Raw genomic sequence first — 26,835 nt, 5'->3', positions numbered from 1 at the left:
CTTGGCTTTGACCACGATCATCTGCTAGACGCCATGATGAAATATATCGAAGGTGAATCGCGAGATATCGCGAGAAACTTCCTGTTTTTGAAAAAAATTTGATTCGCCAATTGTGAAAAATTTCTTTTAAATCTCTGGAATTTTGTTTTGCAATATTCCTGCAATATTATTCAAGTTTTTAAATATATTCCGCACACATCTATATTATATATGAGTATCTATGTTATGTGCCATGTATTATAATTATTTATATATTTAATTTTTAATTCATATAAAAAATTTGTTTTAAAATTGCCTAGCAGCAATAAAATTTATTTCTTTAAATTACAAAAATTATTCTTGATACAATTGTCATAAATTTTAATCTTTTTTTTCAGCTCTAAGAAATTTTTAATACATTTGAGAAAGACATTCCTAATATTGAAAATACTTGATATGATAGGTGAGTACAACAATCATCTTTTTTTCATTCGACGAGTTTTGGCAGCCTTATATCCATCCATATATTTTCTCATTTAGATAAACTGAGTACAAAAATATTTCTTAACATTTAATATATTTAAGACTATCGAGTTGTATTTAATGAAGGAATGTTAGTAATGTATTTTCATTAAAAAATTATGTTAAACATTATTAGAAATAATAGTATGATAAATGAAACTAATTTAGTACATTTCATATTCTCATGCTCGGTTAGATTACTCACAATTAAATGATAAATCTATATCAGAGCATCATATCTTAAAGAATCAAAAATTTCTGGTGATTTAAACATAAGATAATTGTCATCTCTTCGCGTTATAAATGTTAAAAAAATTTTAAAAAAAATTTATGTACTGTTTATACAAAGAGGAACATGGCGCCGATCACAAATGTAAACTTAACGAACAAAAGTTATACAAAGTTATTTGCATCGTGAACACTTTTTAAGCATTTATATTCCATAACTTGCATTCTTCAATGCGTTGTTTTAAATCGCGGTAAATAACGATTAACATCTAAAACAAATGAAAGTATCAAGTTAGTTAAGTATTCTATATTTGTACATGCATAAAATATTTCATAAATAACACATAATTATTGTTTCTTTAAGAAAAAATATAATGTATAAATCATCGTTTGTTTGTGATTTGTTTATAGTTTGTTGTGATTAAAATTTATTGAAAAATTTAGATATTAAAAATACTCACCCACATATGAAGCATAACAGAACCATCCAAGAACTCCTTTTTCTTGAAAGCATTATCTATTTCCTCGCGAGTGACTATCTTCAATTTATACAATAATGACACTGCTGTTTGTAACGAGATTAAATGAATGGAAACAATGTGCTTATCGGAATCTCGAGGAACATTTAAAGGATAACTAAAATGATAAAAGTATATTTTTTTAAAAATATTATTTTAAAGTCGAAATATAAGTTTCAGCTTAAATGTGTACATGTATGTGTGTGCGCGCGTAAAATATACTATATTTAAAATATTCCAAACTTACTGGTCAAGTTGTAAAAATTGTACTGGGTGATCGGATCTTTGGATTTCTTTAAATGCAGCTTTTATATTCATCGCTTCAACCATAGCTATCAGACGAGAGCATAATTTCAAATTTGTAAAGATCTCCACAAATTCGTGTGTCAACATCCAACCTTCTCCTTCAATGTGAAATATAAATGTCACATTTTTAATTGAATCTGAAAAAAATGAATAAATTATTTCATATATACAATACCAGATAAACAATAGTTCAATTCACTGAATGTCCAATAATATCATACATACCAATTTTCTGAAACACAAAAGAGGTGTCAAAAAAAAAATCACTGTTCCCATTTTTACATTCAGTGAATTTTTGTTTCTCGTTGTAAGATGGATTATTCCAGAAATTTTTGTACATATCCAACGGTTTTTCTTTGTCGTTCCATTGGAAAATGTAACTTAAATCAACCATTCCATTCATACTTTGAGTTACAGATTCTTTGTTATTATTACAATTCCAGTCTTTGTGAGATAAAAAATTAACAAATTTGTTAAGTGTAGGCTTTTCATTATGATTTTGTAAAGGAGTGCCATTTCGGAATTGCGAGGTAATACAATGTTCTGCAATCTCAACTTGTTTCCAAGTTTGAGGGAAGACGGTTCGCTCGTTATTACTGTTTTGCTGATGATAATTCGGTTCACTGTTTATAATCGAAGGTGAATCTTGCAATGTATAATCAGTTGATGGTCGAGTGACATAGTCTTCATCAATGTGCGAGCTATCATGCCTCGCAGATTGCGAAGACAATTCCTTATTACTACAATGTTTTTTGAGAGTCACGTTACAATCATTCTTAAAATTGCTATTTCCAGTGTTATGTTTCATGTTTGCATCCGTTTGTTTCTGCTTATTATACATTATCGGGCCGGCTTCGTAAATGATTCTAGGAGTGTGATTTTCAGCGCTATTGACGTTAACATGTTCTGCAGCTATAGAGCCAATGCTCGCCGCATGAATGTTCGCAGCTTCCATTTTTGAAGAATGATCGTGTAAATTTTTAACGGATAGATATGATACAGAATTCGTATCATAATTGTTCGTCATTCGCTCAGTTTGTTTCTCCTGCATATCATTAACTATAGAAAACTTGAAAGGATTCGTCTCTTTAAATACCATCTCACTATTCACAGTATTGAAGAAATTTGAAGAATTACAATTATTAGAGAGTCCAGTGTTTATCGGTATTACTGGAGGTATCGACTTCGTCGCGGAAGAGTTTTCATTGCCCTGACCGGCGTTCGGAAAAAAAACATTGGCCGATGATGGTCCGCAATTCATAAACATGGAATGTGCAGAAGTTGGAGTTAGTGGAGACGGCACTTGAACACGCGGACTGAATCCGTCAGATTGATGCCAGTTGGTCGCAAAAGTATAACCGTTTGAACAGTAAGCGGAAAACATGTTGTGAGTCTGCGGTGGTTTGACATCGAAAGGATTCGACAAAGATAAATTACTCATGCCCATAAGTTCCTGATTTACGAAATTTTCGGCATTCGAATTAATCGGCGTTTTTTCCGCTAAGCCGACTTTATCCAGCATTGTTTCTCTTGCAGGATTAAGCAATGTTGATGATGTGCTAACTGTAGATTGATCATTATCCGATATCAACGTCTTTTCGAAGTTTTTGAGAAACTTATTCAAATGATATTGAATTGTCATGTGATTTTCAAATATTTTTCTATTAAGCGGCGAACATTTTACCATATCGCATAAAATCTGGCTCAATGTAATGAACAATTGCAAGTTTTCATTCCAAATCGGTCTAAATATTTGCTCCGCTATGTCATTAGAAATGACATTGTCGTTCACGAATTGTTGACCACTCAAGAATGGATTCGTTGTCACTTCTGCGTTGCCGTAGCTTGTCTTTACATTCGATGTGTTTCCAAAGGAATATATATCGTCAAAACTTTTCGATGACATGCTAGATAGATTGGGTTTTTTACCGAGAGCTGCGAAACCCGGCGGTGGTATCATCGAATGTTGTTCAAGGCTATCGCAACCCAGATGAATCTGTTTTGACGAGACCAAGGGTACCTTGTTGTGAATCTTTTCAGTGGATATCGCCTTGGAACAGCTATCAGACATTAGGCTCTCTTCCGCAAAACAATACGATGGTAATTGATTCAAATTATTTACTACATACTTCATTATGCTCGCCATATCGACGGTATCACCCTGAATGACGAAACAAAAAAAAAAAAGATAAGATAAAATAATATGTATATTATAACGAAATTTTATAGAAATTAAGTAATATTGAAGCAAAAATTCGATGAGATTATAAAAACAAACTTGAAGTAATATCGAATAACATTTAATCGAGGCAAGAATTGGGGAAAAATCATCACTTTATGTGATCGTAGTGTTTTTTGTGCTGATTGGTATAATAATTTTACACATATTTTAGTATATTCCAATATATCTTTATTACATATTGTATTATACTTTTTGTATACACTACATATAACATAAGGTTCAAATTTTTCCCAGAATTGAATTAAATTAACATCTTAATTGTCTTACATAGTTGTGAAATGTGATTACAATATATATATATATATATGTATATTAGCAATCCAATCATAAAATTGTGTATTTTTTTATCAAATATAATATTCCTTTATAGTTACATGTAACTTGAATAATTATTAAAATAGTTGTAAAATAATCCGATCAATACGATGACAATTACAGTCTTCATCTTAAGAAAAAGAAAAAAAAGAAAAAAAAATATATACATATATAGTCATCGCGTGATATAAAATGTTTCCTCGAAATACAATTTTATTAAATTTCTTTCAGATTCAACATTTGAAATTTCGGTCGACTCTATTTAAACTGTAAAAAAGGCTCTACATAAGCGTCCCATTCGCTCTCATCGGATTCTATATCGCAATCATTTAGCACTGGCGGAGAGAGTGTTTTCTCAAACAGACTTATGTCATTACATGTCGATTTGCATCTCACACGATCAACCATCAACTGGTCGATCAATTTATTTTCTTCCTTATTGCAGTTTTTATCACTCGCCACACTTTCTTCGTAACTCAGATCATCGGAATCCAATTCGATAACACTCGTCGCATTTTCTATGTTCTTTAACACCAGTTCCAACTTCTTCGGAATACGTGATACCTCGGCTATCATATTCGAATGTTTTGAATCGTCAATATTAGAAGTGATCGAATCAATTTTCACCGGTTGATCCTGCTTAGAACCATCCACATTTAAAGAAGTAAGAGAATTATTTTCCGAAGACAAGAGACCTCTAGTTTCTTTGGAATTGCAATCTAACGAAAAATCACTCGAGAATGTGGACGAAAGTTTCGTAAAGTTGCGTAGCTTGGTAAAACGCATACTATTTTGACTCCTAAAATCTTTATGTTGTTCATCATCCGATGAGATCATGCTAACAGTAGAGCTACTACAGGAAGATGATTGAATTTGCTCACTGCTTGGAGAATCCTTTATATTAGGAAAATCCATGGAAGTGTTAGAGTCCACTGAATTCTTCTTACGCCTCATTTGATCTAGCATCTTCTTGTAACAGCTTCCAGGACTGAACACTTTGTTATTTGTGGATTCAGAAGAACTATCTGCACTGCATTCAAATGTTTTCTTAGTTATTCTTAAATCTTCATTATTAGAGAAGATTGATTTCATATCTGCATCAAAATCTCTGTTCTTTTCTATTTTCTGTTTGTTTGTTGTTTCATATCCTTCGCCATTTTCATTTATCTCAGATTGGATTGTCTCGTTTATTGAAGAAGCTACACCATTAGTTTTAACAGTATTCATGTCAGGACTTAATGTATTTTGAAATTGAGTGTTATTACACATTTCAAGTATGTCCTTTGTCACAACTACTGTTGTATATTTATCGTTATATACTTCCATCCTATTTCTCAACTTTGCCACAGATTGAGATACATTCTTAAAGTCGTAATTAATATTTTGCTCAGGTAAATAATATTCCTCCTCCTTACGAGTTATATTTAGAAAATAGGGGTTAGCAGGTAATGATTCTTTTTCCAAATTATTTAATTTATGTGATTCTGATTCATTCTCTGTTACATTGCCTTTATATTCCTTAATTAGAATGTCTAAATTATTATGTGATTTAATAGTTGCTTGATGAGGAAAATGATCATTCTTTTTTATTACTGACCAATCAAAAGGTTCCATCAAACCATGTCCACCATATAAACTTCTAAATGTTCCAAAATCTTTTTCATTATTTTCCTCGTTGTCGGAATCTCTTAAACCAAAATCCATATTCAAGCCACAATCTTTTTCATTGTCATCTTGTAAATCAATCTTTATATCTGAATCGATTTGTTGCACATTATCTTTATGATTTAATTTTGATGTCAAAATGCTCAAATTAGAATTGGATGTAGCATGCAATTTTTCCAATTTTCCAGCTCTCAATTTTTCTAACAATTTTTGATGACTGCTTGGTTTTTCTTTTTTCGAATAATCTATTAATTGCGATTTAGAAGTCGATGATTCAGCATCAGCCGAATGATTATCCTGCAACTTCTGCACAAGAGCCTTTTTATTGAATGGGATGTTATGCAAAGCCTCGATAGTTTTAATTTCACTCTTCGCATTATTTTCGCTCTTTACATCAAATAATGTATGCGCTTTTTTATTGTACGATTGTATCGATTGATTTCTATCATGTCGCGCTTTATCTACATTTTCTATATCATTTTTTATATCAAACATCTTAACATAGATATTTGATGTAGATGTAGGTGATTGTATACTAATATTATTACATGTCAAATAATGAAAATACAGAAAGTTGTCGCATATACACACCATTTTACCGCATTGTGCTAGTTTCTCATTGATTAACCAATCGTTTATATGTACGTCCTCTTCTTCACTCACATCAGACAAAATAACCATCATGGAATTATTCTGTCAAAATAAATAGTATTAGATAACTGACATTAATACATCTATTACATTCATATCCATAATTAGATATTATCTATATTATTCAACTACATATATATATATATATATATATATATATATATATATATATATATATATAATTTAATAATATTAGACTCTCTTATCAATAAAATATTATATTTTTTCTGATACAAAAAAATTAAAACAAGAAATAGTGAAAAATATTTCACACAATCAAGAAATAACTTAATGAAATTCAAAATTAAAATATTTCATATTGTGATTTTAGAAATATAAAGTAATCTCACCGCAGGATCAACAGACATTATGGTTAAGGCTAAAAGAGTTCCCTCAATTTTATCAATCAAGCTATCTGTTACACTTTTTTTCCAACGATCACCAACACATGGTTTAACGTTATATAAGCCGCAAGGTAGCGCTTGCGCAGGTAAAAAGGAAAACTGTTTGTGCAGATAATATACATCTTCGGGTGCATATGTCTTCAAAGTACCGAAATCATAAAATATCACCTATTGAAAAATAAAGAATCATTATATAATGTAATATAAAATCATACTTGCAGAAACTTATTTCATTATTCGTAATATTCTTATTTTACATTATATTTTAACTCACTGTCACTTTGAAATCTGGTTTTACAGATTTAATGATCGCTCTATGCCAGTTATTTTCATATATACACGCACAGTTTAGACCTTTTTTTAGAGCAATCTTTGGAATAGTGTACTTATCCTTGTTATACTCGTAAAAAGTACTGAAAGCAATAAAATAATTTCAGATTTTGATTTGAACTCTATCCTTATTGTTACTATATAATTACTCATTTACTTACTGTAACTCATTCATAAATATTTCAAAGCGTCTCTTGTTTTTTCGCAGATGTACCCAAAAGAAGGATGGATTAAATACTTCTACAACATATATCTCTAGATGTTTTCTGTCACGTTGTAAATCAGTCACTAATATTAAGTCCACACTATCATTGTAATTCATTACATCATCAGGTACAAATGTCCTTGTTATAGTAGGAGACTGCAACATATATGTTTTTTTTTATATACAGTAATCAATTTTATTTGCAATAAAAATTGGGAATCAAAAAATGAACAGTTTTAGCATTATCAATAAATACAACAGTTTTAGTATTATCAATAAATACAATTAACAATATAGTAATTCAGTAAAAAATATACTTTGTTAGCTAATTTTAGATAATAATAAATATAGGCATTACGAGAAAATAACTATAACTTATTACTTACAACATTCGCTGGAATCGGTGCGTTATCATCATCGTCATGTTGTGTTCGCACTGCATTGTGTTCATTGTGCTGCTCGCGTGAGCTTGGACTTATTTCGATGGGCTCTGATTTCGATACTTCTTGGTCAGGAACTGTCGGCCTCTTGTCCGCGCTATACAATAAAAAGTCATCGGTCGAATTTGCCCGTGTCATATAGAAAATATTCGGTAAATAAGAGACGTACTCGCGTACGCTAGTGAAACCTAATTCGGTGTAATTTAGATGTACGTTATATTCCTTTAAATATTTGTCGGGTAAATCGGCACACCAGATACCCTCTGGATGTTTGCGTACTAACTGATCCAATCGCGACTTTGTTCTATCGCTTATTAACGAGGAAAGATCAACGTAATTGGCGGTCATAGTATCCGGTTTATTATTGTTATTCGTCGCGCCAAAATACTCGTCGACGTTGACATCGTCATTGTGATTGAACATTGCGTTTTGTTCATTATTCGCATTCCGCGTAAAGCTCGCAGCAAGTCGTTCACTCGTCTTCGATTTCTTTGGACAGTTGTTATTCAAATACTTGACCGGGACAAAGCTATTCTCTTCGCTATCCTCGTCCTCCAGAAAGTCAGATCCCTCATCTCCACCGACGCATGTTGTTTCCATGGCTGACGATCGTGGCATTTTCTGTGGTTCCAATGTCGAAGACTGTTGATAGTTCTTTGCCTCTCGTGAAACATCGTTCGCGGGATAAATCATATCACAGTCCAAATACAAGGAATGTGGTAGCTCGTGCAATTGTTCCCGCATATCGTATAAAGAAAGCATGACATGTGGCAATTGCTTTTGTAACATAGCTAGAGCATCTCGCAAGTACACACCATTTGGATTGTTCTTGACAAATGTTACGAGATATGATAACTGCTCGGCTGGGATCCTGACTCGTTGACGCTGCATTTGCGGTATGCAACGATTAATGAACGACCGATGAATACGAGGCGCAATGTATTTTTTTGAAGTCGACTTCTGGCGGGATACCAGCGAGCTTACGTGTTTAGTTTTCTCTGATGCGATTCCGCGCACGTAGTGCCCACCATTGCACCATTCGATTACAAAGTGTTCTGGCATACTTTTAAGAAATTCCGTCACATCAGCATAGCCAAATTTACGCCATGGTATACGCTCGCCCTCTGCTTCGTAATAATCTCGATCAAGAACAGCGATCGGTATTGCTCCCGGTCGAGCAAGCAGCAACGATAGGAGAATCTTGCGAATTTCATCGCGTCTTGCATCGTTCGTCGGCATCGTTGAACTTTTTTTAGCCTTCACATTCAACGTTAAAGAAGTTCAAATATTTTTATTACTGAAATATTTCTGATATAAGAAATAATATTTCTCATATTACTGTCTGTTATCAAAAAATTTACGACACCTGCAAAAGAAAAGAATTCCTTATTTCATAAAAACTTGTATAGATCCCAAAGATCTTGTGTATGATTGTATGTGTTAATGTATTATATACTATTGTATATATTATGTGCTATTGTATGTATTGTATACTATGAGGGCTACATTCCAAAACATACTCTCCGAGTAAAATGTTCCTCGGAGAAGAAATTTTACACCGATTTTGAAACCTAAGATAGTTATGTAAACAATGTAAAAAAGATATATATATATATATATATATATATATATATATATATATAACATCATATAGCATGTGAAAAAAATATGTATTATATATATAAATAAAAAATAATGTATATATCATTATTTCAATATGAAAAAGAAATATTATCATCCTTTTTTAATATTTCTTTTTTATTTTATGATAATTTATCGAAGATATAAAAATTAATTTATATATATTAGAAATTAGCCATAAGAGAGATATTCATATATATATATATATATATATCAAAAATTAATTGTACACAACACATACATATACAATTCAATATCTTTTGTTTGTTTTCAAAATAATTTTAATATGGAGTGAGTGCATTCCTAAAATTAGAACCAAGGATCCTTCTTCTTGCTTTTTATAATGTGGAAAAAAATTTCAGAATATTTTTATCTCAAACAGCTTACATTCTCTAAACGAAAAATTCGCTGCGAAAATAAGAAAGTAAACAAAACGATCATTTTTTGATAGGAAAAATTACAAACGAATATTACAATTCTATATATAAATAAAATAAATTATCATCGCGCTTATTGCCGTATAAATTCTAACGACAATGAATATCAAAAATTATTATATATCAAAAATTATTATATATTAAGCACAAAGTTTATAAATTATTTAGCACATGCTTGTATCTGTATATTCAAACATAGAGATAGATTAGATTATTAAAAGAAAAGAGATATTCTTCAAGTAATTTTAAACCATCTTACATTTTATTTTACATCTAAATGCAATTTCTGTATCTCTTCTATAAAATTGTTTCTTACCTAGCGATATTATTCCTTAAAAAGTGAACAATTCAACGATTAATATTCTAACCTAACCCTTACCGTCGCTCTTACTCCACTGATGTAAGTAAAATAGTACGTACGACGTCCTAAAGGTTCGTGCTCTATCTATTTAGAAAAAGAAAAATTTTCTTCTATATATTAGAGAAAGAGACAGAGAGTAAAAAAGAACTGAACGGAAAGGAAAGAATAAGGTTACGTAGGAGTAAAATTATATTCTACAAAGGACGTGTTCCAAAATTCACTGCCAGTACTAAAAATCTATAATTCATGTTACGTACATTATAGATTTTCAGTATTGGTAGTGGATTTTTGAACAAGACCAAAGAATATATATATGTCTCTTTTTATCTAATTCCGTTATATGAAAGAGAAGAGAGAAACCGAAAACTGCCATCCTAGCCAATCATAACATTTAAGACTTTCTCTTTTCTTTCTTTCTCTCTCTCTCTCTCTCTCTCTCTCTCATAGTTTTATTTATAATTTATTAGTACAAACATGTATCAAACTATGATATATATATATATATATATATATATATATATATATATATATATATATATATAAAATTTATATGTTTTTTCTGCACACAAAACACGGGAATGTTTGCCTCGCGAAAGACTACACGATAATCAATCAATTTTTCGCTCTAATGGAAAAGTTGTAAGTTGATTGGCTACTGCACACTAGACAAAAATTTCGACCAATCAGCAAAAAGGAAACGAGATAGTAGACACTAGATTGTGTGAACTCTATGGTTTTTGGCAGGAACTATAGAGGCGCTACTGATGAATAGCCGTACGTTTGCTTTTCTCTGATTGGTCGACTTGAAATTCTTATTCAACCTTACTTTGTAAACGCGCGTTATTCACGAGCCTTAATATAAATAAAAATAAGCAGAATTTTAGACGATGCAAATAATGTGTGATGCAAAAATTAATTCAGATTTGCAAGTATTCGAGAGCAAAATGCACAATCGCAAATTGAATGACGGAACATATCAATATCGGTATATAGTCATGTCAATATTCTTTTTTATGATTTACATCTTTTTATATATTATTCGCTATAATATTCGAATATTTGTAAAATTATATTCAACAAGATCATGCAATTTTTTTTTCATTTTATAATTTTCTATTTCTAATTAATTAACTAATCGTAATATTTTATTGTATCGTGATATTATTATATCTATATTAAATTATTAAATTTGAAAACAGATATACTCCTTTGATAATAATTTCTTAATAAGTCTACAATGAAGGATAAACCTTAACTTAATTAAAGAATGATGCTATAATTATATATTTCATCTTCTGACCTTTATAGGCATATAGTCGTATTCTATCACCCGCATTGCAGCGTTTGTGCGACCGCAAGTAAGCGTTCTAGACGATGAGGAAAATAAAGATTGACATTAATACCGTTATGGATGCGAGGGTTTACGACATCCTCAGTAGTGCATTAATGGGACGTTTAATCGAAGAAGACAGACATTAATATACTACTTCCCATCAAGATATATTCCTGCCTGCATGACGTTATTTATTATTGTTGTTATTATACTTTGTTTTCTCAAAGAAAAAAAAGAGAGGAAAAGAAATATTAATGACAAGCTACAGCATTATATAGAGAAATCGATAATAATTATATAGAGATCATAATAATTATATAGAGACAATAAGAAAGTATAATTAGTATCATTTATCGGTAACAATAATTGTCGAGTTACCAATAAGTATAATTAGCTTTTACATTTCTCTTTAATTATATTATATAATACTCTACATTGTTAAAGCCTGCGCGCTCTCTGTGTCTACGTAATCTAATCACAATAGACAATGTGGTATTATACATACAGGATGTTTAAAAAAATCCATTCAATTATTTGTATGATAAATTGACAATGAATAAAAAAACAACTTAGTAAACATATAGGTCGAAAGCTCGACCGTTTCTGAAATATAAACATTTTTGTATGTTAGTATCATAATTGACTTACTGGCTGCTATATACGTTGCATGCAAACGTGAGAAAAAAAAATAATCTGTCTAAATCTTTATCTCGACATTTACGGAAAGTGTTTCACATGTCTTCTTTCTATTTTCACTACGTTTGGCATCTTCTTATAAAATCCGCAATCGCCGGTTAATGACAACTGACTGATTGTCAGTAAAATCTTTTGTTATGAAGTATGTATGGAAATTGAATGAGGATATTCAGAACGTGGTTTATAAACACTCAGACAAACATATTGTATGCAACATGTATGCAAAGGCCAGTAAGTTAATCATGATGTTAACATACAAAAAATTATATCTCAGAAACGGTTAAGCTTTCGACCTACTAATGTTTTTCACTCATTGTCAGTGTATGGTGTCTTATATCTACCTATATAAATATTAAATAATTTTTTTTTAACATCCTGTAAATATAGATATAATTTTCTCATAACACGATGTAAAGTTATCATTAATCCTTAAGAAAAATTAGACAAAATTAATTGTATCAGTTTCTTCTTCCATCTACTTTTTAAATATATATATATATATATATATATATATATATATATATATATATACACACTTGTTTCGTTTTCAATGTAGAAAAACCGCGAAAGAAATGCATTTAAATGTATTCGAGTGAAATAAATTTAATCGCTCTAAAAGCGATCTGAACGTCATAAACTCTGAATTATTAAAGAGACATATACTCTTATTTATATTAATCAAATTCAAAACTGATTTTCGGTCGAACATAATGTTCATGGAAAATTGAATTTAATCACTCTCAGAGCAATCAAACCTTGCTTAGTTGGAAAACAGTATAAAACGAACAAAGTCGAGATCTCATATACGCATGGATCAGCCGAGAGGATCAACTATAGTGTAAGAGTGAGCAGGAGGAAAATTATTGTATTCGAGAGTCTCTCTCCCTCTCTCTCTTGTTCTCTCTCTCTCTCTCTCTCTCTCTTTTCTCTCCCTACGAACGGCGACATTTAAAATCTCACTGCCGCTCGTCGCCGGATGGCAGTGTCCGTCTGCGCAGCAGCGCGTTGCGTTAGCTCGAGGCGAGGCTGAGAATTCCGGTGGGTGGCGATCGCGTTAACCGAAGCCCCGCAAAGTCGGGCGAGGGAGCGCTCGGATAAGGAGTCGCGAGTGTTCTTGGGGAAAGAAGAGGGAAAAAACGAGAGAGATAAAAACATTTGTGCGATAAACTCGACGTTTTTTTCCCCATTCGTCAACGTAAATTTCGCCCTCTGTTCGTTTTCTCGCCCCTGCGAAAGATGGCCCCGTCATGCTTCGAGGTGATCCTCGTCGGCTTCATCCTCGTGCTGCCGTTCCTCTACGAGACCAGCCGCACCTTCCGCTATTACTTCAAGTTTCTCGTCTATTATGGCATCGTGATGATGAACGCTGTGCTCCTCATGCCTGTCATCTCGCTCCGGCCTGGCAACGTTAAGAATTTTCTGTTAGTATAGGGCGCTTTTTAAGGAGAACATAAACACAAGTAGACACTGTCGCGCAATCGAATTTCTAAAGATAAAAAGTTTCTAAAACATTTTACGAAAATTTTAGATAAGATAAAAAAATGTAACGAGTCGATTGGGTGATATATAGCGTCTATGTGTGTGTATATATATATATGTGTGTGTGTGTGTGTGTGTGTGTGTGTGTGTGTGTGTGTGTGTGTGTGTGTGTGTGTGTGTGTGTGTGTGTGTGTGTGTGTGTGTGTGTGTTTCACCGAAAACTATAGACGCGCGACCGATCGATATTATTGCGTGTGTTGATATTACGCTCGTTCACTATCTCGTTTCGCGTGTTACCGCAGTGTTCCCTCGTGTATCCTTTTGTAGTAGTCTTCCTCGTGTCAACTTGATAGACATCGCGGCGGTCGCGAGAACCGCCGGGACGGTCAGGGGAATTTATTGACCGGCGCTCGCTGGTTGTTTAGTGGGTGGCGGTGATGGTGGTGCCGGTGGTATTTGTGGTTGTTATTGCGAACGTCGTATCAGCGCGGCGATGTTGGTGTTGCGAGTGTGTGGAGGCGGAGAGGGTTTAAAGGGTTGGATACCTCGGAGCTAATGAGTCGCTTCTCCTATAATAATAGCACCCTTCGGCGAAAAAAATAAAATATATAAATACTGAAGTAATATTTATATTTCTCACATTTAACATTTCACGTCACATTAGCGTTTGTGGAACACAAACGTAAATGGAACGTGCCTTTGCAAAAAAAAAAAAAAAATCTTTAATGTACGTGGGAGTAATTAATAAAAGACGGTCAATTGGAAATTTCGCGCGATACTCTCTAATATTTTGCTTTTTATTTCGCTTTATTAATATTAAATATTTTTAATTCTCTTAATTATTAAATATTTTTTTTAATGCTGCTAATATCTCGGATATTCAAATATTTTGGATACTAATCTGCGTATACCCGAATATTAAATTTATTAGAATATATACATTAACATTTATTTTTATTCAATTGATTAAGAATAATTAATTATAAGCGGTAACTTTTGATCTTTGCAATATATCAATAATGTCAATACTTGCCTTTTTTAAATACTAAAAATTGTGTATTTTCTGGATCTTTTTAAGCTGTGAATTTTCATCACAATTTGTATATGTTCATTAGTTTTTTTTTTTTCTAATATGTCAATTTCCTTATTTTTTTAAATAATAACAGCGATAGACTCAAAATAAGAATGGTTAAGTGGCAGATAAGAGCCAAGTGCATCGGTGCGAATTTATTATTTAAATTAAAATTTTTTTTAATTAATGTGCATTAAAAATGTACGTTGCGGAAATTTGAAAAATTCAAATTCTTTATCGATTATTATTTTTAATTAAAATTTGATGCAAGTGTAAATGTTGCGTATGTCAAGCTTAAAAATTCTAATTTAATCTTTACAAAACGTACATTTTTAATGTACATTAGTTAATAAAATTTAACACTAAGTTCGCGCATCGATAGATACCCGTGCCTTGGCTTTTGTCTGCCAGTTTTTTTCCCACTTAATTTTTCTTACTCTAAGCCTATCACTGTTATTATGTTCATTCTGTGTAATCCGCCTATCATTTTGATAAAATCCATGTATCAACATGTTTGTCGATCATGATTGATGATCTTGATTGATTCTTGATAAAAATTAAGTATGAAAACATGTTTATAATACAAAGTACAAAATTGTTTCGTTAAAAAAAAATTCTTTAAAATTTAAAATTTTAGGAAATTCTAAAGAAAGAAACGCATAACTTAGAGTTTTTTATACAGATTTAATCATGTATTGATGCACGTTCTTCAAATAATTTTCAAGATAGCCGAAATAATGTGACATTTTAAAAAAGTGTTCTCTTTTCTTTAAATCTTTCCTTAAATATTTGACTGACTTTGCTTAAAGATATTCATTTGTAAATTATTTACATCGCGCGTTTCTTATTTCAAGAATCTTTTTCTTTAAATCAAATAAATGGATATATCTTATCTTCTTCTTGTCATGATAAAACCGAAATATTAAACATACAAACTAGACATGTATACTTTTTACATATAATCATTTTTTTTGATAAAATTATATATAAAGTTCGATCTGAATAATAATTTTTAAGTATGCGCTTGAATTTTATGTGGAATGAAGAGAATTATTTCTTTATTTGTTATGTACTTAAAGAAATTATTCAAAATAAAGATGTTTGTCTCTACGACTTTATCAAGCCGTATTTGTGTATTACATGAAAGATATTTTGCAGATTGGCATCGTCGCTGTGCCATCACGTTAGTACTCTGCTGGGATTGCGATGGGAGCTCAGAGGCAGAGAACATCTGGAGAAGGACAGGGCATGCATAATCGTGGCGAATCATCAGAGCTCATTAGATATACTGGGGATGTTCGATCTGTGGCCGGTGATGGACAAATGCACTGTCGTCGCCAAAAAGGAAATCTTCTATGCGGGGCCAGTCGGCCTCTGCGCATGGCTGTGCGGTTTAATTTTCATCGACAGAATGAATTCCGAGAAAGCGCGATCCGTGCTAAACAACGCTACGAAGGAGATCACAGATAAGAAGGTAAAACCTCGCGCGTGAATCGCATTGATTATCAATCAACTTTCTGCTATTTTCGATGCTTCGCAGATCAAGCTGTGGATATTTCCCGAAGGCACCAGACACAACACCGGTGAAATACATCCTTTCAAGAAAGGTGCTTTCCATGTCGCAATCAGATCACAATTGCCAATACTACCAGTTGTATTTTCCTCCTATTATTTTTTGTCCGCGGAAGAGAAGAGATTTGACTCTGGTAAGAAATTGTAAAGTTAAGAGTACAAAATGAAGTAAAGCTCTCGGAGTTAAAAAAAATTTATCTAATTAAATTTTGACAAATTATTTTCAAAGATATAGATCAGTAATAATTTTATTTTGACAATTTCACGCTTAAAGTTTTCAATAAAAATTTTATTTATGTTGTAATGAACAAAATATTTCTTTCGATAAACTAGAAATTTTGTGTTAAATTTTTGACAAATCGGAATTGTTTAAATAATGTCTATTAAAAGATGAAGAAAAAAATACATTATAGAAATAATTTTTTTAATTATTCAAAAATATAGATAACGTTATTAGAAGCATTACATTTTTTTAATTCAAGGACACGTTCTCATAACAACATTGCCACCTATTTCCACGGAGGGACTCAGTACGAACGATGTGGAGGAATTGTTGGAGAAAACACGAAACGCCATGAGTGAGGTGTTTCATGCGATGAATCGCGAGATCCAGCTATCCCTCGCTGCCGGTAAGTCATACATTGAATAATCGTACGCTGAATGATATGGTGGACCATAACGAGCAATCTCAATTTACAGGGAAATGAGAGAGAGAATAAGCAGATACTCTTTTACAAGAATAGCGAATAAATAAGCCTCCGCGCGGGAACCAAAGACTAAATATCTGCTTAACGTTCTCTTATGATATTAATTTAATTTATATTTTAACATCTCTCCAGAGTGAAGATAGATAGCGTTAAATTTTATATACACAATGTATACATTGTAAATTCTTCATTCCTTATTCTTCTTTATAAATTTATTAATCTATTTTTAGCTATGCGAGTCGCGCAAAAATCTAGACGGCTTTTTCTGTAATTCTTTCGTTCATCTAGCTAGTTACCGAATTTTATCATTGATGTACAAATATCATTCGCGATACGTGAAAATTTATATATGACTTTCTTATCATAGAATGAACAAGAAATTGTTTCAATTTGACATGCAACTCAAAACCAAGAAAAAAATGTACAAGTGGTGAAATACGTATAAAACTGAGCAGCAAAGTTATATGCTGAAAAATTATAAATATCATTCTTAATTAATTAGATATAAGTTTGAAAAACAGCGTATGTAAACTATACAGTACTCTTTATCATACACGAAATAGAAAGAAAAAAAGAAAACATTTAACATGATTTTTCGTGGAGTTACGAATTGTAAATATGATTCATTAGAATGCATTTTGTAAATTGTGGGAACATTGTTAGCGTTTATACGTAACAGATTTCACTAAATTATATTAGATATATTTTGTTATATATACATATAAGGTACGCTTGTACATTTCTACTTGTCTGTTTTATGCTTCCACTTGTCTATACAGATATTTTCTGTGTGAATGAAGATATATATAACTATAATTACAGAGTTACAGAAGAGCATTTTAATTTTAAATATTTAGAAAACTTTTTACACATTATTGTTTAGGCGATTTTCTGAATATACATTTAATTGTAAAACTTAATTGTATCGATTGTTGATTTATTTATTTTTTAGTAAATTATAAAATCGAAATAAAATAAGAGAAATAATATTAACTAGAGTAATATTAAATTGAAGCATACATTATAGTCGCATCGTACTGCAGTGTACATACATTTCCACTTATTGTTAGTGATTGCGACGAAAGATTGATCGTGATTGATTGTGAACATTTTTTAGATATTAAATTTAATTTCCGGGCATTTCTTAAATGTGTTTGTATGTTTATGTATATCTATTGTATTTAATTAGCATGTTCGTCCCTGTTTTCTATAATTTGGATCAAATGTCCTATGTAAAGTCAATGCTTTCTTTTATATTATTTCCTCAAATCAAGAGAACTGTCTTCAGTTTATAATATAATTGACATGATGCTTTATTATTAACTTGCAATCTATAAAAAGAATATTTTATTTAATATGTTAGTTGCTGAAAAAGAAAACAAACTAGTTAAAAAAGCATAGCGTCAACTACGCTTTTATTTTTCTTCCGAAATTATCGCTATCGAGATTAATCCGGTATAATCTTTAATAGCACATATACACATATACTATTAAAGATTATATATTCTATTCTTCATATGTCTTTTGCGTTCTCTAATATTGTACAATATAAAAACAAAATAGACTTGATATAGAATTATAAACGCTTATTCACAGCCATAAAATCATCTCTAATCCAAGTATTGCGAATAATATGATCGTTTAATTAATGACATGACGTATTGTGATATTACGTTTATTTTTTCTATGTCAAACATCAATCTTTTCATAAGCTATAATGATAGCTACATAATTTAAACAATAACATGCTAGAAAACTTAATGTTTGTTTAATCATTAAATGATCCATTGCATTGATTTTGATAGCTTCCTATAATCTTTATGAATCAAGATAAGAAGATTTCTAAATCACAGATAGAAGATTTCTAAAATGTATCATACAGATATAGATATTTCGAGATATCGATTATCTCTATGATTTGTCAAATATTCTACAATATGATTATTAATCCAATTGTACTATATAACTTAAAAAATATCACATATAAGAAAAAACAATTTATGTAGAAAAATTGACATAAGCCAAGTTTTAATAATTGCTAAAGTGACATAATATGAAAATTTATATAATGAAACATGTATCTTTTAAGTGCTATCTATAGATTTTCTAAGATACACTTCTGTTATTGCAGCTATATGTTACTGTATTATGACATTTATTTTATTATTATGATTATAAGCTCTGCAAAATTGCGCAAATATTTTTATACCATGATCAAAATGAATTGAATCTAACAGTCATAGCAAAAATTATATTTAATCTCATTTATTGGATATTTCTTGGTCAAAAACCGACACGTTTTGATAATAACTAACTAATAATAATATTCATACACGAAAGGATCGCGAGGAATGTAATTTTTATTGAGAATACCTGGAATTTCTAAAATTCGTGTTTTTCGATCACATTAGGTATAATCGTGTAATTATATGAAATACTTTCGTGTTAATATTATCTTCCTTATAAACGAAAAAACGCACAATTTTCGAACAAACGCATTAACGCTGCGTTTAATGTACGATTTCTAATATAATCGAATAATATTTCGTGCATGAACAAATAGAAATTTGGAGTAAAGTTTTTGTGATTTGAGGAAACATCTACTTTTTTTCATATTTACAAATATATTATCAACATTTATCCTTCTTCTGGAAAATAAAATAGATTTTATTATTATATAAGTTTCTTATCAACGTGTCGTTTAATTATGAAAATAATTGATCATAAATACGTAAATAGTATTTGAGTCATTAAAAAAAATATATATATATATATATATCTTTGAACAATGTTTTATTTAACAAGAATATCTGTACATCAAAGTCATTTATCATCTCGATGGCAATGTGCAAAGAACAATTGTGTCACATGATAATTTATATAACTAATACATCATTCCATTCTTACTTCAATATAGATAGAATTATAGATATATAATTCGTTGAACCTCGTTTGTGTTGTTATTATATTTAATATTCGCTTTAATCGATCAATTAATTTTATATCATGACAAATACATCAAGTATAAAACTCTTTAGAATAAGAAATAATAAGTCATGCTACCTTTACATATTATTTTATGTTCTTCCACGAAATAATCAATCAATGCAATTGATACATTTGCATTTAAAAAAATTTTAATCTATATCATATGCATTTTTTATTTATCTGTAAAACAAGAGCCACACTAATCAAGTTTATTGATTATTTTGTGTACATTATATCAATTATATAAATAATTGCAATGTAAATTAAGAAACGGTTTGCAAAATGCAAGAGCAGATAAATAAAGATACTTGATTTTAGTTAAGAGTATATTATTCATCTCTTCAATGGCAAACATACAAAGATAAAATGGCAAAGATAAAAATGGAAATAGTAGCAGCACACATACAATGAATCTTTCCCAATATTGCAGTATCAGTGATATAATTATTACTAAATGCAACATTAAAATGATAATAATAATGAAATAATATAAAACAATTTAAAGAGCCAAAAAAAATTAAAATTTTAATATATTAAATATTCAAATATAAATTTTAACAGTTGAATACTTGCACAAATTAAATGTCTAGATTCTTATGTTATTTTTTTCAATTTTAAAATTAAGAGTACAAAAAAAAAAGTGTTAAGGCCGATAATTTGTCATTATAGCAATACTATTACTTTATTTAGTTTCTTTATAGAGAAAGAATAAATATGTGTAACGTATTCTCTTTTATATTTTTATACTTTTTATAAGTAGTATAGAATGTATGTTACATTTGATGTATATCAAACATAAAAAAAAAAACCAAGCACATTACCTAAATTAGATCTACGAAATCTCGTAGATCGATACTGGAATTACAAGTCCATTATACCACTTCTCTGTTTCTCTTGACTCTCAGTCCATGCCTTCGCTATTGTTTTCTTCATCTCGTCGTCACCATCCTGATACATCTTCTTCATGAGATTCATTAAACTAGCGCCGGGATCGCTGTCCTCACCTAATTCCGGCACAGAAGACGATTTCGCATCTTTGATTCTCTTCTCCACTAATGTGATATGAGACCAGTCTTTGGCAACTTTTTTCGCGAGTAACATAACAATCATATCGGTCTTTACTTTAAAACTGCTCTTCTCGATGTCGATCTCGGCACACAAATTGTTGATTGTTAAGTTATAATTTTTGTTATCCAAACCAAGTACTCGCAGATCCAAAGATTTATCTGTAAAGTTGCAGATAATGGCATCCCTGGGCAACTGATGAACATCCTTCAACGTTATATAGATTTTCACTGTTGAAAGTGTCTGGTCCCACCCATAATTGTTCAATTTTACTTCATAACATTTTTGGGGACCATTAAGCAAGGGAGTTGTTGGTTTGACTGCACCTTTGCTCTCTTCAAGTAACCTCGCCAATTCTGTCTGTAGTCTTCTGATTTCCAGTGTCAACACATCTTTGGTTCGTTGCCTATGAGCTTGTTCGAGTAAGCTGTTCAGTTCCTCAATGTCCAATTTCACCTGTGGAAAAAAATTGTTAAAATTAGATATAAAAATTATTAAAATTTAAATGAAGCAGATCAAAATAAATATTTACTAAATTTAATTATAAAATTATATTTTCAGTAAAATATTTAACATTGAGTAAATTATTATTAAATCAAATATTAATTTTTAAACAGACACGCACAGACATAAAATAGAAATCTAGTTATACTCACTTCGTCCGTTTTCGACATTATTGATTTAATTCACAAATCTCGCAGAATGTTCACGATGTGTCGCGTGCTTTACACATACAACACTAAAACGCAATTGATGTTCTCGAACTGACGCCCTGAGATTAAATGCGAAATATATACCGGTACAATAGAATATATATCACACAGAATTTTCCAGAATTTTCGCTACTGACTCTGCTTCAAAATGTCTGTTCAATGTAACTACACTATTACACTTTCTGCACTCAAAATCTTAAAACAGCAGGTTTCTCTTTTCTGTATATTATATTCGCATGCCTTGTGGCTTAACACAATACACTATCGTGTCTTTTGATCTATATAACGATAGCAATATTTTTATACTTTTGAATAAGTATACAAATAAACTACTTAGGAGAATTTTGCATGCCTAATTTGCGGAACTCATTGAATTTTTGCGGTCGTCATATTTTCACTTCGTAAACACAATCAATGAACTCATTAGATTTATTTTTTGTAGCTGAACTTATTACATTTTTTTGTTTTTCCTCTCTTTCTCCCCAATTAATAATTAATATATATAATAATTATGTATACTTTAGTATACACTATAGTGCAGAAAGTTCAGTTACAAAAACAAACCTTGGGCACCGACGAGATATTGGGTCTGTTCTTTACAGCTCTTGGCTGCACTAGTTCAGAGTTTATCTTTTTCTTTTCATATTAGAAAGAGAAAGATAAGCTCTGAATTAGTGCAGCCAGTTCAGCTGTAAAGAACAGGCCCATTATTAAAGATCGTTAACCCTGGTAAATTTTTAGGCCCAGAGGTTGACATTATCGATCAATTGACTGCATCAAAGATAATTACATAAATTATTCAATCTATACGGTTATTTTCATTCATCTTATAATTATTGTTTTATTATTGAAAATACCGACGAGATATCATTAAAGACTAATGGTCTTATAGAATTTAGTGTATTACTCGAAAAAAAGTTTGCCACGCGCTACTGTAGGTAAGTAAATCTTTGTATCGTCGATAATAAAACAGTAATTTTACAATAAAATAATGTTTATTTTGTTGTTCTTGCAATTACAAAGCAATTACATAAAAGATCTCTTTTCGATAATAGAAATAATAACTGAATGAACTAAAAAAACGTGTAGCGACATATTATTTTTTTACATTCATATTTTTTTTTTCCAGTCACACTAAATCCCACTAGGATCACCCGGTACTTTAATGATATCTCGTCGGTGACTGTGGTAATATTATGTAATTTGCTATGGCTGCGTTCCGAGTTCCGACTGCTTCCCATATTCTTATTCACTTCTGAAAATCTATAATGCATGTGATATAAACTATAGATTTTCTGTACTGTCAATGAAAATCGGAACGCATATCTATCTATGTATATGTTTCTTGTTTTTGTAATACTCTCTCTTGCGCACCGAGCACCGAGTCCCAAAACGCGGGAATAACATGGTGATGAAGAAAACGTCAAAGCAGATCAAGTGATCAAGTTAAGCGGCATTAAACTTGTCACATTTGTGTGCTTCTTATTTGGATCAATTCCGCCTTTTCTTGTATCAACTATATCAAGATGTAATTTGTCGCGCGTCATCTACGATAAAGAGGGGATCACAGTCATGGAAGGGATCACCTTGACATGTCATTCAAATTTTAGCCGGCTTTTCTTGCTTCATTTACGCAGTCGATTTCGTTAATCCGTGTTTGAAGGCTCGACAGAAATATGGGAGGAAAATGGTCTAGCATGGATCCCTCGCAAGTCGAGGTTCCTGAGATAAACAAACTGCTGGAAAGAGATCCCTATTTAAAATTATATGAAAACGATATTCGCCGGAGGTATTTATTTTTAAAGCAATTTATGTAAACATCCATGATTGTTTTTAGCAATATTTTCCTATCTTCAGATATGCCGTGTTTAAGGATTATATTGAAAAACTAGAAGCAGGAGATGGAGACTTGAAGCAATTTACAACTGCATATAAAAACTTTGGTATTCATATTCAAGATGACAATAGTGTCGTTGCAAAAGAATGGGCACCTGGTGCACAGGAAGTATTTCTAACTGGAGATTTTAGTAAGAAAAAACCATATTTGCCTACAACTATATATTTAACATTATATATCAAAAGATCATAATTTATCTAATATCTCTTTTAAATAGATAATTGGAATAAGACTGCTACACCATACAAAAGATTAGAACATGGAAAATGGGAGCTGCATTTACCTCCAAATGCAGATGGCAGTTGTCCTTTGAAACATCTGTCTGAAGTAAAAATTATCATAAAAAATCATAATAATGAATTGCTTGAAAGACTGAGCCCTTGGGCGAATTATGTAACACAACCACCAAATAAATCAGAAGGAACCACTTATAAACAACGTATATGGCACCCAGAACATGTATGTAGATATAATTACAATTATGAATATGTCTATATTTGGTATGTAACAAAAACATTTATATTTACTATTTTTTTTTCAGGTATATAAGTTTAAACATCCTAAGCCAAACAAACCGGAAAGTTTGAGAATTTATGAATGTCATGTTGGAATTGCTACACAGGAGGGACGGATCGGCACTTACTTGGAGTTTGCTAAAAATGTGATACCAAGAATCAAAAAGCAAAACTACAACGCGATACAATTAATGGCAATAATGGAGCATGCTTATTATGCTAGTTTTGGATATCAGGTTACATATATTTGTGTGCACAAAATAAATTTAAAAATAAATAATTATATAAAAGTATCTGCAAATGTTAGCTCTCTTATAACATGTCTCGTTAAAATTAATTTAGGTAACTTCCTTCTATGCTGCTTCATCTCGATACGGGACTCCAGAAGAATTGAAAGAATTGATAGATGTGGCGCATCAACATGGTCTTTATGTTTTGCTAGATGTGGTACATTCACATGCTTCCAAAAATACATTGGATGGGCTAAACATGTTTGATGGTACAGATGCATGTTTCTTCCATTCCGGCTCTCGCGGCGAGCATTCTTTATGGGACAGCAGATTATTTAATTATGCAGAATATGAAGTACTTCGATTTTTACTGTCCAATTTACGTTGGTACATCGAGGAATATGGTTTTGATGGATTCAGGTATTTATTACCTATAAGAACAAATTTATATAATATTGTAAAAAATTTATAATATTTTAGTCATAATTTTTTATTAAATTTTATTATTAATGTTTGGACATTTGGTAGATTTGACGGCGTTACATCGATGCTGTATCATTCAAGAGGTTTAGGACAAGGTTTTAGTGGTCATTATGATGAATATTACAACTTAAATGTTGATGTGGAGGGTATAGTCTACTTGATGCTTGCTAACCACATGTTGCATGAAATATATTCCGAGGTTGTTACGATAGCTGAAGATGTTAGTGGAATGCCGGGTATGTGCAGGTATGAAACATATATCAATTTACATAAGTTAAACAAATAAAAATATGTATGTAATATATTTTAATCAAATGATAAAATATCCAAGGCCAATCACTGAAGGTGGAATAGGATTCGACTATCGATTGGCCATGGCTATTCCTGATAAGTGGATCAAGCTATTGAAAGAAACCAAAGATGAAGATTGGAAGATGGGTGAACTTTGCTGGACATTGTCCAATCGAAGATGGATGGAGAAGACAGTTGCTTATTGCGAGTCTCATGATCAGGCCCTCGTAGGTGATAAAACGATTGCGTTCTGGCTCATGGACAAGGAGATGTACACGCACATGAGTATATATAGTGCTCACAGTGACATTATCTCTCGCGGCATTGCCCTCCATAATCTAATCACGCTGATTACGCATGGTTTGGGTGGCGAAGCTTATCTAAATTTTATGGGTAAGCAATAATTTAGTTAATCTTATGCGCGCATATATATGTGTATATGTGCACGATTATATTCCCGAAAGACAAAAAAAAAATATTCCAAAAAAAATATAATAGCATGGAGATACTCAATAAAAATGTGTTTTACAGGCAACGAATTTGGCCATCCTGAGTGGTTAGATTTTCCAAGGATCGGAAATGCAGACAGTTATCATTATGCTAGGCGTCAGTGGAATTTAGTAGACGATGAATTATTGAAGTACAAATATATGAATAATTGGGATCGCGCAGTCAATACATTAGAAGAGAAATACGGATGGCTGCATACTAATCCTGTAAGTAGTTTTGTGCTTTACATAATATTAACTATATTACATTACATTATTTGTGTAAACTCAGTATTGAAAGATCAAAAGGAATTTAGTTAATTTAGTTTTTGTGAGATCTAAAAATATTCATTTTGAAGGGTTACGTGAGCTGGAAGCATGAAGATGACAAAGTGATTATATTTGATCGAGCTGATCTAGTGTTTGTTTTCAATTTTCATCCAATCAAATCGTTCGCTGATTATCCAGTCGGTATAAAAAATCCAGGAACATACAAAGTCGTTTTATGTAGCGATGATGAACAATTTGGAGGGCAACGTCGTGTAGATACAAATGTACAACATTTTACACTTCCAGAACCATTTTCTGCATATCAACACAAAATGATGATCTACATTCCATGCCGAACGGCTATCGTTTATGCACAAATTGGTAATGTATATCAATGCAATATATTTCATATTAATATTTTATATAACAAATAATATTAATTTTTTTAGATGCATAAACCGTTTCATGGAAAGAGAAATGAAGGTTCTATCCAAAAATTATATAATAGTAGATTACATATAAATGAAGAGAGATCTTATATATATATTTTTTTATAGAATATATACAGAGTGTCTACTTAAAACTTGCAAAAAAATTTTTTTAATTTTCCTAATCTTTCAGGTATTTTAGTTCGAAATTCTAGATAAAGAGAATATTTTAAAGATTTTTGGGTGCAATTTCTTAAAATAAGTTTTTTTATTATATATTTTCTAAAGTTTTCACTTTATGAAAGAAAAACACAGAGCCTCTTAAGTTTCAAGTATTAGATTTGTAAATATACTGAAAAAAACT

At 31.1% G+C, this 26,835-nt stretch overlaps 4 protein-coding genes across 7 annotated transcripts; 2 read left to right on the top strand and 2 right to left on the bottom strand.

Annotated features, from left to right (window-relative positions):
- Positions 1-489: 489 nt before the first annotated feature.
- On the bottom strand, positions 490-10,445 carry LOC126851995 (uncharacterized). 4 transcript variants are annotated; one of them, XM_050596456.1, is made up of 11 exons: positions 10,263-10,445; positions 7,975-9,171; positions 7,752-7,902; positions 7,322-7,521; positions 7,105-7,243; positions 6,777-6,998; positions 6,367-6,468; positions 1,779-3,714; positions 1,495-1,690; positions 1,191-1,365; positions 490-998 (listed from the first exon to the last, which is right to left on the bottom strand). In XM_050596456.1, exons 2-11 carry the CDS (start codon positions 9,042-9,044, stop codon positions 927-929), a joined length of 4,263 nt encoding a protein of 1,420 aa, XP_050452413.1. In that variant the 5' UTR covers positions 9,045-9,171; positions 10,263-10,445; the 3' UTR covers positions 490-926. The 4 variants fall into 4 exon arrangements, with proteins under 4 accessions (XP_050452413.1, XP_050452388.1, XP_050452404.1 ...); XM_050596431.1 differs by having other exon boundaries at positions 7,752-9,171; XM_050596447.1 differs by having other exon boundaries at positions 7,752-9,062.
- Positions 10,446-12,883: 2,438 nt separating this feature from the next.
- LOC126852425 (1-acyl-sn-glycerol-3-phosphate acyltransferase alpha) lies at positions 12,884-20,408 on the top strand. Its single transcript, XM_050597239.1, has 5 exons — positions 12,884-13,694; positions 15,983-16,298; positions 16,365-16,530; positions 16,879-17,025; positions 17,096-20,408. Exons 1-5 carry the CDS (start codon positions 13,510-13,512, stop codon positions 17,101-17,103), a joined length of 822 nt encoding a protein of 273 aa, XP_050453196.1. The 5' UTR covers positions 12,884-13,509; the 3' UTR covers positions 17,104-20,408.
- LOC126852437 (calcyclin-binding protein) lies at positions 19,880-22,182 on the bottom strand. Its single transcript, XM_050597266.1, has 2 exons — positions 21,813-22,182; positions 19,880-21,612 (listed from the first exon to the last, which is right to left on the bottom strand). Exons 1-2 carry the CDS (start codon positions 21,828-21,830, stop codon positions 20,953-20,955), a joined length of 678 nt encoding a protein of 225 aa, XP_050453223.1. The 5' UTR covers positions 21,831-22,182; the 3' UTR covers positions 19,880-20,952.
- An 830-nt stretch (positions 22,183-23,012) lies between these two features.
- On the top strand, positions 23,013-26,626 carry LOC126852203 (1,4-alpha-glucan-branching enzyme). Its single transcript, XM_050596748.1, has 10 exons — positions 23,013-23,658; positions 23,727-23,896; positions 23,984-24,225; positions 24,308-24,517; positions 24,624-24,931; positions 25,040-25,240; positions 25,326-25,678; positions 25,817-26,001; positions 26,133-26,424; positions 26,493-26,626. The coding sequence occupies exons 1-10, from the start codon at positions 23,546-23,548 to the stop codon at positions 26,498-26,500; spliced, it is 2,082 nt and encodes a 693-aa protein (XP_050452705.1). The 5' UTR covers positions 23,013-23,545; the 3' UTR covers positions 26,501-26,626.
- The last annotated feature ends 209 nt before the right edge of the window (positions 26,627-26,835 follow it).

The sequence above is a fragment of the Cataglyphis hispanica genome, chromosome 1 (genome assembly GCF_021464435.1).
Source record: "Cataglyphis hispanica isolate Lineage 1 chromosome 1, ULB_Chis1_1.0, whole genome shotgun sequence".
Lineage (NCBI taxonomy): Eukaryota > Metazoa > Arthropoda > Insecta > Hymenoptera > Formicidae > Cataglyphis > Cataglyphis hispanica.
The sequence above is the reverse complement of the archived record's forward strand: the minus strand, read 5'-3'. Positions and strand labels throughout refer to the sequence as shown.